General features: G+C 32.3%; 2 protein-coding genes across 2 annotated transcripts; one reads left to right on the plus strand and one right to left on the minus strand.

The window, feature by feature from the left end:
- The first annotated feature begins 1657 nt into the window (after positions 1-1657).
- Positions 1658-10766, plus strand: LOC123666208. The gene is made up of 6 exons (XM_045600403.1): positions 1658-1858; positions 1935-2150; positions 2281-2364; positions 5001-5080; positions 5369-5451; positions 9894-10766. Exons 1-5 carry the CDS (start codon positions 1816-1818, stop codon positions 5435-5437), a joined length of 492 nt encoding a protein of 163 aa, XP_045456359.1. The 5' UTR covers positions 1658-1815; the 3' UTR covers positions 5438-5451; positions 9894-10766.
- LOC123666182 lies at positions 5990-9665 on the minus strand. The gene is made up of 2 exons (XM_045600380.1): positions 9606-9665; positions 5990-9094 (listed from the first exon to the last, which is right to left on the minus strand). Exon 2 carries the CDS (start codon positions 9088-9090, stop codon positions 6790-6792), a length of 2301 nt encoding a protein of 766 aa, XP_045456336.1. The 5' UTR covers positions 9091-9094; positions 9606-9665; the 3' UTR covers positions 5990-6789.
- Positions 10767-11865: the final 1099 nt, after the last annotated feature.

The raw sequence follows: 11865 nt of genomic DNA on the forward strand, positions 1-11865 counted from the left end.
GTGCTCCGATTCGGTTTTGGGTATTTTTCGAATTTTTAAACCTATATTCTAGCACGCAATGTTACTAATTTTATTAGAATATTATGTCTGACGCGTTATTTTGTTTAAAAATGTCGATTTGTCAGTCGTTAAGCGTCAGTTCGTATCGTTTGTTGATCTTGCAATCGAGATCGTTTTTACGTAAATTTGTTAGAAAATAAAATGTGAAAGTTGGTGAATGGAGCATATGAGTGCACTTCCCGCTGCACCGGAATTAAGGTGGAGTCAGACACGGAGCTCTAAGGTATTGTAATATCTCTGAATCACGTAAAGTTAACCCCAAAACTTCAAACACGATATCTTCGAAACCACGGGGTTTACGCGAAACGCACACTACGGGGGGCTAAAAAACCCACCCTCCCCACCACCCTTTACCCTCCCACCCTCATTTCACCCCATAAATTGGAGGCCACTTAACTAACGCATGACCAACTCTTCTTCTAACCTCAAAACTTTAACCATCGATATCTCCATAACCATGGGGTTCCGAGGTGTGATAGTGGTACCAGGGGTAGTGTTCCCCACCCTCCCCTCCCCCATCCCCCCACGATCCCGAAATTCGGTTTTACCTAATCTAGATGTTAGCCAAATCTTATTTTTATGTGCAGTTTAAGCACGGCAAAGATTTTGAAATTATAAATAATTATATTTATCTAAATTAAACGCAACAATTATTTTTTGTTTATTAACAAATACACAAATAAATTTACGATTCGGTTACCCACAAAAATGGATGTATTTTTCAATTGGTCGCACAACTCTGTCCCCGTAGGTATTTTTTATCTGCTCTGTAAAGTTGACCACCCCGGTCCTATCACTTAGTACTTTTTTTTTCTTTATTGATTTTAGGGACTTTTGTCCTACAAGGACACGCCAATGCGCCAGTCCTATTATAACTTTTACAAAATAATCGGAACACGCACAAAAAACTTAAACAAAATACCTCAATTACTAAAATCTAGTTACATAAATCAAACAATGGATAATTTATAAAAATCAAAAATCATTCTAGCAGATTCTGATAAGGGATCCGCTAGAATACTTTGCACTGCCCCAACATCGAACGAACAAAGTCTTAAGTTCCTAAACAATACTTGTCTCTGAGTCTGCAATTTGATACATTCCATCAAAAGTGATATAAATCTTTAGTTCCACATGTATCACAATTAATCACTTAGTACTTAGTAGAAAGGAAACTAAAGAAGAGTGGCTGATGAGCGAGAAATAGTTAGTGACACTATCAATAGATGGCGTTATTTAAAAAAATAATTGGCATTTGTTTTTTTACACTGGTAGCACTAAATCAGTGTGTCTGATGATCATTTCTCTCTACGCAAAATATTATCTCTCGATTAACTGTGCACGTTTATTTTAATTCTAATACAAAATTACAAATTTAAAAAATTATAAAAATAAATTAATAAAAAAGACTAAGATCCTAACATTTATTTTACTCTCTATGGTATTAATAATAAGCTCGGTGCTGTTATAATAAGTATTATAACCACGGAGTACTTTGTATATATAAGAAAATTATAACGGAACGCAATGCGCCGGCGCCATGACAATTGTATTTTTTTACTGCTGTTTGTTTGTGATCTTGCGACGGTTTGTGTTTTGTGCTTTTCTAGCGATTCTCTTGATTATTTCGACAACTTTGGCTTCTGTTTTGCACTCTGGAATCTCTGTTATATTTGTTGACTACCGCACACCAATTTGGGCTTCGATTTGCTTTTCGTTTTGGATTTTTGACTTGGCCTGAGTGGCTGTGCCACTATGGCGCAGAAAAGGTGCTGTGTTCGTGATTGTTTTGCTGCACGTACGTATAATACAATATAAACGCTGTTTATACCTCTAAAGGAGACTAAATACATTTATGTATATTTTTGTTTTAGGTGCAGACAACGTTATATTACATTCTTTCCCCAATCCCGATACGGATGCGGAAAGATTCCGAACGTGGTGCTTCGCAATTGGAGGAAATGTACTAGTTTTAGATGATCAGTTTATACACGCAAACCGAAAAGTGTGCCATAAACATTTTGAAACAAAGTACCACACTAGGAGCTCAAGATTAAGTGCAAATGCCGTCCCCACTTTACAATTAAAACGTAAGTTTATTCAGCTGTATCCTTGTAGGATTAATAAATATTGTAACATATAAAAGTCTAAAATGTATATGTAACAACTATAATGTTTTAATTTATTTGTAAAGTTAAAATTATGTGTTTTATTTTACAGCAGCTGTGTCATCCCGTGAAAGACATATGTCAGATATTACTAATATAATTAGTAATAATTCAACATCTGCCGAACTTTCCACAGGTATGAGCAAGTCAGTTATATGGGAGGCAAAAATTAAATAAGTTATTTATCGTTGTGTCCATTTGTTATAAGTATTCTTTGACGGTTCGCAGGAAAGCTTGGATTACAATAACTGTAGTTTTCAATCTGTAGTTAGTACACTGGTAGTATGCAGTTTTTGTTCTTGTACAATGCAACGTGTTTGTTTATGTCTCAAATATAATTTGTTGTTGTAGACACGATAATAGAAGAAATTTGAGATCATGATGTAAATATAACAATTAATGATTATAAAAAAGAAATTGTAATGTAATAAAAAATTTTAACTAGCTAATTTTGAATGACATATTTTTATAAGAAATGACTTATTTTTTAAAGCTTAACAATTGAAATGATTAATAATGAAAAATGATATATAACATTGAAGAAAAATACATGTGGGTAGAAAAAATAAAAAAATCAAAATAGGAAGAAAGAAATTATAAATTAAAAAAAAAAATATGTAAAGGTAATATAAAATTCTGGTTGTGATCGTTGTGTAGACATTGTCAGTCTTTGATAGTTTTGTGTGTACATATATGATTGATGTTTTAGATGCAGTTCAATAGTCAAGTTCGGAGAATTTGATGCCTTGAAATTGTAAAAACCAAAAAAAAAAAGAAAACTTAATAACTTAAAATTGTGCATATTGTTACCTATTAAATTTAAATGTTTTGGTATAAATTTTCAAAATTCATATAATACAGCTTAAAACATAACTTAAAAATAATATATAATGTATTTGGATTTAGAATCTTAGATAATGAAAGAACTTTAATAAGGAGATGTCTGTTGACTGCTACATGTAAAGGTACTGATGGTTTGGTTCTCTTTGTTTTGTTCTTGTATGGATTAATTAGTTGTACAGCTTTCTTCAATGTTTGTATGTATTTTAGATGCCTGATGATGGTCCAATAAAGTATCGAAACGTCGCATGAATTTGCAATTAGTGGTTTGATTGGCACCTTATGTCCACTTTCCTGCGAACCGTCAAAGAATATTAAATAAGTTGTTATTAGGGCTCTGTGCCGAAGGGTGCAAAGGAGATCCCATTACTAAGCCTACATTGATCGAGCTTTGTACATACCTTGTCTATGTGCTCTTTCCAAGTTTAAAGATAATCAACTGTTAAACCAAGAAATGAAACTTACATTTATTCACATTATTAACCCTTAATTACTCGCATGGGGTCAAACAATTTTTGGATTAAAAAATGAAGCACTTCGCGCGGCCCGATTTCCCCCGCGCCCTCGCTAGCTTCATAACGCGCTTCTAAGTTTGTATTTTACTAGCGACCAAGTCACAGGAGTGGAAGGATGCGTCGCTGCACTCTTCAGCGGTGACCCCGTGCGAGTAATTACGTTACTTTTTTGAGAGAGGTAAGTTTTTTATTTTATGTATTTTTTGTGTATTATGAATTATATTTGTGTTATTGTATGTTCAGTGAATAAATGTTTGTTATAAATATGTTTTTTTCATCTTTATACAATGAAATTACCAAATAATTCCGTTTTACTACGAGTTTTGTCTTTTTGTCAGAGTTAGTCATGGATAGGAGAGAACAGCAAATTGCGCAATGTTGGTGGTTCTGATGAAGAAGAAGTGGGAGGGTCAGGTTTTTTATGTTCAAAAACCAAATAAAGCTGTTGTGTTGTTATCTTCCATGCATCATGTAGCTCATATCGACCCAGCCTCAACTGACAAGCAAAAACCAGAAATAATAACATTTTACAACAGCACTAATGGAGGAATGGACACCGATGATCACTTGTGTAGTACATTCAATGTAGGGAGGTGAACCAAACGGTGGCCGTTAGCCATTTCCTTCCATCTGATAAATGTTTCAGGCATAAATGCACTCATTGTACATCGAGTAAATACCGAAAAATCACGTACTCACATGAGGCGTAATTTCTTGCGGCAATTGTCTGTTAAACTTATTCATAATAACCAAAAACGACAACTTAAAGTCAGAGCAACTCCTAAGGAGGTAAAAAAACGTCTGATGGAAGTGCATGAGTTGGAAAATCGCGTCCCGCCAACCACTGCAAAACGCGGACGTTGCAACAGCTGCCCGAGGAAATGTGATCGCAAAGTACCAACAAAATGCAAGAAATGTACAAGATTTGTGTGCTATGATCATTCTGAGATATACTTTCAACAGTGTTACAAGAGTGATTGGGAGAGTCCCTAAAAAATACGAGTATTTACTATGATCTCAGTATACCTAAGTACAAATTGTTGATTATTGATAATAATTTTAGTTTAACTTGTTTTTGTATAATTAGTTAGTAATTCATGTTATTACTTATAGATATTATAGAATAAACAAAGCACTTTAATAATAAAATAGTTTCATTTACTTGTATATTTCAAAATATATTAAAAACTACTTATACTGTTTGGGGTCATCTGTGACCCCATGCGAGCAGTAATGTAATATTCTTTGTGCGAGTAATTAAGGGTTAAGATAATTACTCTATTTATCACGGATTTGCATTCAATTGTGAAATTGACAAAAAATGAGTTCAATTCTTCAGATATATTATTAGGGTGAGTTAGAAAATTTTGTGTAGTAGTATAGTAATTATTTTAATAATTGTATCTTGCTTCAACAGGACCATCTGCTGTAGAACCATCATCCACCATTGACTATCGGATATTTGCAAAAGCTTCCACATCAAAAAAAAAAAAATTGGTATGTCCATCAATTTCTATGCAATACTCTGGCAAAAATCTGCCAAAATCTCAAAAACCTGGCTGTAAGGCGTGCAATTGTTATGATTAACTACCCACTCATAGTTATGTCTAAGTTCAATTTCAATTAATTAATACTACTGGCTTCCTTATGATGTTTTCCTTTCAGTAGAGAGATTTTAAATCTTCATATTTACATTGTTTTTTTTATGTAGCTTACAACAATCCTACAACAGGGCACAGGCCTCTTCTCTTAAATTTTTAATAAGCATTGTTTATGTCATTTCAGATTCTACTCTGCCGGAACATGTCAGCATCAGAAAGCGTCTCAAAAACCGAGAACTGCAAAGACCAGTAAAGGTACATTGCACAGTATATTGCATGTAATATTTATGTTTATGTATTCCATGTATAAGTATTCAAAGCAAACTGGTATGATTTGACAATGAAAAAAATTTCAAAATATTTATAGAGGGAAGCAAACAATAATTTTTTATAAGTTTGTGCTAGTCAATAATATTATAGTCCTTTTTTATTCAGCCTACCAGTTGTACTGGAAAGTATTAATAAGAAATATTTTGATATACATATCGCTCATCCAGAACGACAGTGTCATAATTACATTTTTGTAACTTTACAGTATTAGTATTTGAAAGTTTGGGACTAAAAATTTAGGGAAGTTCTTCATATTATCGAATTATGTTTTACATACTTGTCCAGGTTAGTTAATAAGGTAAGTTTATACATATTTATTTATTATATAAATTTGAAAAAACATACATTAAATACTGAATAAAAGAAGCACGACCTACACTTATGACATTTTGTTGAAAAAAAAAACTTAAGTATGTAATTATGACAATGTCAATGAAGAAATAAATAGGGAATAATCGATAATAAAACATCAAAATTTAATACAAATTATTGTATTCAAGCAATATTAGAACACAAGCATAATATGCTTGCTATCAGAATTATTTATTACACAATTTCTTGTAAAAACTTTTATTAAATCTTTTCTTTTTACCATAAAAATTTTATTTATAAACTTAACAAAATTAAGAGATCAAACAAAATTACTTATCAATGAAATTAAACTTTCCTCTTCAAAAGAATACAATATAATAGTTAAATATTATTAATACAACACTTGCTTACAAGTCAGTTATTAAAAAGTTTCACGTAAATCTTTATTTTTTACAATCACAAAAATATTTATTTAAACTTAACAAAATTAAGTACAGAGATAAAAAAGGTACAGTCTAATAATACCTATCAAATGAACGAAATTACACTCTTCAGAACCATATAGGAGATAGAATAGTTAAAACATGATTAAAACAGCATAACAGTTTTTTTTTTGGAGTGTCAGATAAATCTTTTTTTGTTAGTATATTTTTCTTTTCTAAAATTAACAAAATTAAGTAAGAGATCAAAATTACGTACAATATTAATAGTATTGTAATTTCTTTAAAACAGTCTAAACAATTTTACCTTAAATGAAATAAACATTAAAAAGAAAAATAAAATATTTTAAATTATAGCAAAATAACTTAAACCTCCTTATTCATAAAAACAGTAACAGTTTAAATAGTATATAAATATATATATAAATAATCTTTTCTCTTTGCGCATATTTGATGGCGTTACAGTCTAAAATATTGTTTTATTATTTTTAGGAGTTTAAAAGATTTGGAATCTGTAGCTGTATTAAAAAATAGATTGATAAAATGCCTCATAGTATTTAGGTATTATATTAGTGTTAATCAAATGCCTCAAATCTTCTTTTTTGCGTTCGGAAATACAAATGCGAGCATTATACGCTTTTTTCAGAGTAATATTGCTGGATGGGTGTCTTTGGTTGCGTCTTTTAGATGAATGAATATCGCATTGGGACCATTGTGCTTCTTTGTCGTAAGATGTTTTGTATATATAAACATTAGATCCTTTCTCAAATTTAATGACTCGGATTTCTGACAGTTTGATGATATCGCCATCCAGGTTTTTATTAAAATTTACACCTAAATCATCAGTTAATGCTTTCCAGTCGTAAAAGTCCGTGTAATCCATTTCGTGAACGAGGTAAGGATTTCCCTTTTTTCTAGCATTTCTAATTATTTGTACGTATTGATCGGGTACGTAAATTGGACCAGATTTTTTTGCACTTTTTATAGCCCTTTCTATGATAGAATGTGCATTATCCCCTTCGTTTTGAGTATGTCCCCGGACTAAGAATTTGTGGGTTATTGATTTTATTGGCAACGTTTTTACTGCATATGCATACATGCTAAATATGAAACGGTTCTTTTGTTGGCCGCAGCAGTTGTCCGAATAAAACACAATATCCATGCTAGGACTTTCCAGAGCGATCTTTTCTAAAAATTTAAAAATACAAGTCCCAATTTCTACTGCGCCGCGGTTACCGAGTCCTTCGTGCCAAAAATAACAATCAGTACTTTTACTCTTCACATCCGTCACAGTGAAGTTCAAACAATTTAATTTTGATTTGTAAAAAAATGCAGATGATTCTCCTAATGGCACCGGCATTACTGCTTGCAAGTCATATATAGCAACTAAAGTGTTACTGTCAGGTTCTTTGCAGATCTTTATATCCTTTGACTTTTCTTCGCGACTTAGTTGTTTTTCTTTTTGATGAGAATTATATTCTGGAAGTAGTTTGTCTTTTTCTTCACCAACAGCATTTTGAAAGGACATACAGAGATCGCACTGATCCTTTTTTGGCACGAAGAAAGAAATATTAAATTTTGTGTTAAAAACGTACGCGTAAGTATCGTAACTAGCAGCTTCTTTATTTAGCTGAACACGCTGTTCTACGTAATTGCGATGCATTTCAGCGATCGTTAAACCTCCATCTATGAATTCTCTAGAGGTATTTGCTCTTAAATAATGAGATTCAATTCGCGGAATTGAATTAATATGATTTTCAATAGATAGCAAAATTTCTGGGTCAGTTGTTTTACGATTCTTATGTTTACCTCTATTGTCTACTGGTGCCATGCTGGAACTAGACTGTAATGCCTCAATAACTGTTCGAAGAGTCCTTTCACTTATATCTAAAGTATTCACTAAGAACCTTTTACAAATTTTTATGCTTTGACCATTTTTGAGAAATGAAAATGAACAATTAGGTTTTCTGGGCTTTTCAACATTCTTAACGCGACGGCATGAAATATTTGAAAGTTGTACACATGACCACAAAAAATCTCTTTGCCGTTGAAGTGACGCCAAATTCCAGTAACTTTCAAATATTTCTTTTCTCATCTCATCACTAAATTTCGTACGACATTGCAATCTACAATTACATGGAGGTTTCATTACCTTTGCATCGACTTTTTTTCCTGATCGCGAAATATACTCCTTCCCTGAGTTTTTTATCCTTTTTAATACATTTTTTTTCCACTTCTGTGGATTTCTATTACGCTTCTTCCCCTTTTTTGGTCTTTCTGAACTCGAGGTAGAAGATGGTCTGTCAGAAGTTGAACTGAGAGATACAGAACGCGGTCGAGGTGGCTGGTATTCATCATCACTATTATCAGGTGAAAAGTCGACACCAGATATATGTTCGTTGTCAGAAAGAGGAGGATGGTTTTCTTTATCCACAAAGAGTTCATGAGTGACACCAAGCAAAGAAGGTGAGCTTGCGTTATCACGGTCATTTCCAACAGACATCATGCCTAAGGCAGTGTAATCGCTGTTCTGAACATGTCTTAATGCATCAACAGAGATAGGTAATGATTTTTTTATCGACGACTTATGGGTACTGTCACTTGATGTTGTAGATGACGAATCATTTCCAGTAGAAGACAATGATGAAGAACGTTTACGTTTAAGGGTTGAGTTGTCTTCTTTGGTCAGTTGGTCTGTTATAGGCTTCATAACATTACTATTTGTAACTGTTTGCACAATACCTTCATTATTTGAAAATGGTAAGGGTACTCGGCCTTCTTGACCTAATTTGACGATTTGCTGGATTCTATTTGACTTGGGCATTTTCCTGAAACAATATACATTATATAAGTAAATTAAAAATAAAGAATTTAATTAAAAAAAAATAAGCAGTTATTCTAAAGTTTTGTTAATCAAGTTACTTTTACAAAGAATTCATTTTATAAATAGTTAAATAATAAAGTTATATGAATTTTTCTATTTCAGCGCATGCGTCCGTATTGATTTATTTGTGTTTTTTCTTAAAAAAAAAAAAAATTAAATTAGGTGTTAATAATTTTGTTGTATTTAACTAAAATTTACGTTACCTTTATAGAAAAATTTACACTTAGAAAAGGAATTGCCAAATTAAGACGTATCAAAAATGAGTTTTTTTAAGAAAGATGTGGTTACTAATGAAAAACATAACAAAGTTTGCAATAATAAATTCAAAATAAAACGAAATTTTGCTATTAAGTCAAGCTGCGAACATTCTATAGAACCGACAAAGACACAATTCAATTGACGTCAATTGTGTCAATGTTGCACTAAAAATAAATGAAGTGATTGTCATAACTTACGATTGCGTCGTTGTAGACTCCAACACGTCTAAACACTGCGGGGCTCTCCGCGCGACTGTCAAATGCGTCAATTTTGCTACGGGATCGCACTCAAAAGAGCCGATTCACTAACGACATTAGCGACATCTATCAAAAACTATTGAAACAATAATTCTGACAATATTACACTAGAAAGTATGTACGAAATGAGATCGTTTGGAATGAAAAAGTCATTTTAGAGATTTTTGCAATTGTGACGATGTCGTTCTGGATGAGCGATATAAAACTTTATTATTATTTTTGTTTCAGTAAAATACATTGCAAACCTGAAAAAGACCATAAAAAATATTGAGAAATAAGAAAGATAACTATGCAACAAGGTTAAAGAAAGCCTTGAAAATGTCCGAAAATACAACTTTTCCGAAGTGCTTACAAAAATTTACGACACTTCCGGCATTGTTTACTGTTATGCAGTTTCGGGAGATATCTAAGGAAAAAATGGAAAGGAGGTTTACAAAAGAGGAGACGATTATGGCACTCAGCTTATATAAACAGGGGCCAAAAGCTTACAGATGGCTAAGTAAAATTTTCATTTTACCATCCCCTGTGACTTTAACCCTTTAACGGTCACCTTGACTTTTTTTTTAATATGCAATTTATTTTAAGTAATATATATTTTTTGGCCCGAATTAAAAAACACTGTCAAAGTAAAATAAATCTAGACTGCATATTTTTCGAGAAAATCCAAAAAAACAAGTGGCCAGTAGACTGGCCACTGACCGATCTGCACCACTCACTATCACGGCAAGTTCACTGGCCAGTAAACTGGACATGCACAAAAAAAGTACATTTAGAAGGAAATAGAATAAAAAAACAATACGTAGCCATCAGCCTTATATTTCAGGACATGAATAATCACATTTCCATAGTTTGAACTATGTTACGATAAAGTTTTCTTCTAAAAATAATCACATTTTAACAAAAAGTTCTTTTAAAAATATTCATCGTTTTAACTTTAGATACATATTATAAACGAAAAATTCTTCTTAAATTTAATAATTTTTTAAATCCTATAATTATAAAATCTTAATCGGTTTGTAAAATTGTCAAATACTCATTATGTTACCTTTAGGAATTACAAATCAAAATTTCTTCTTTCAAAAATATAAAACTAACAGAAAATTCTTCCTCTTAAATTTAATAAACTTTTTAATCCTATTTTTATAAAATCTTAATCAGTCATTAAAAAAATCTACAAATATTCATTGTTTTAGCTTTAGAAATAACAAAACAAAAACTCTTCTAAAAATATAACCTTGCAAAAAATTAGATTTTCTTTTTCATTCCTGAATTATGAAATGGTACAAAGCATTCTACACATAAGGCGACATTGCACTTAACACATTCATAGGTACTTCTCTTTGGCTTAGAAGCAGTACTGCAATATCTGCATCGTCTTAAATTTTTCTTGGTTGACTTTATTGGCCTGTGGTCATTCTCATCATCGTCATTTTGAATAGGTACAGAGGGTTTTTCATCTCCAATAAGTTCATCAGCTAATTTGCTCCTGAATATCAAATGAGTCATGGGTTTTGTACCCCCAGGGTAAGCCTTCGTCCAGGTATCCTTGTAAACAATGTAGGAGTTGACAATCGCAGATTCAATTAAATAAAACCAAATTTTCATCCACCAACGTCGTGATTTCCACGATATATTATAGGATGCCATGTGTTGATCAAATTTATCAACCCCTCCCATGTATTTATTATAATCGATAATAGGACTAGGACAGGCGACTTGTTCCTTATTACCCTGACTATTAGTACGGCGCACATATCCTTTTTTGCTTGGGTTATGCATATTTGAAGCAACACAAACTGCTTTTTTCCCTCGGTCTCTCCATTTACTAACAGAAATGTTGGATTTCGTCATTGCGCAAGCACTATCACCCAAAGCCATGGTCCGGTCAAGGGGAAGTTTATTAGACGGGAAGAATTTTCTTGTAGGCATAATAGTACCAACAGCGAAAATTTTTTTTTCGCAACAGCTTGACTAATAAAGGCAGAGAAGTAAAAAATCTATCAAAAAATATGCAATAACCCAGATGCTCAAACATTCCAGCTAATTTCATAACAACTGTTTCGCCCAGACTCATTTCCCTCTCAACTTGTAACTTTCCTTCGTAAACATCAAAGTTAATCATGTAACCCGTTACAGCGCAGCATATTACCCACACTTTGAAGCCACGCTTTATTGGCTTCAGTGGCATATATTGTTTTAA

This window comes from Melitaea cinxia, chromosome 25 (genome assembly GCF_905220565.1).
Source record: "Melitaea cinxia chromosome 25, ilMelCinx1.1, whole genome shotgun sequence".
Taxonomy (NCBI): Eukaryota; Metazoa; Arthropoda; class Insecta; order Lepidoptera; family Nymphalidae; genus Melitaea; species Melitaea cinxia.

Excerpts from the sequence above, each read along its gene's own strand:
- LOC123666208 (XM_045600403.1), top strand. The coding sequence starts at position 1,816 with ATGGCGCAGAAAAGGTGCTGTGTTCGTGATTGTTTTGCTGCAC. Across the intron at positions 1,859-1,934 it reads TCGTGATTGTTTTGCTGCAC|GTGCAGACAACGTTATATTA; the intron begins GTACGTATAATA and ends TTTTTGTTTTAG. Across the intron at positions 5,081-5,368 it reads CATCAAAAAAAAAAAAATTG|ATTCTACTCTGCCGGAACAT; the intron begins GTATGTCCATCA and ends ATGTCATTTCAG.
- LOC123666182 (XM_045600380.1), bottom strand. The coding sequence starts at position 9,090 with ATGCCCAAGTCAAATAGAATCCAGCAAATCGTCAAATTAGGTCAAGAA.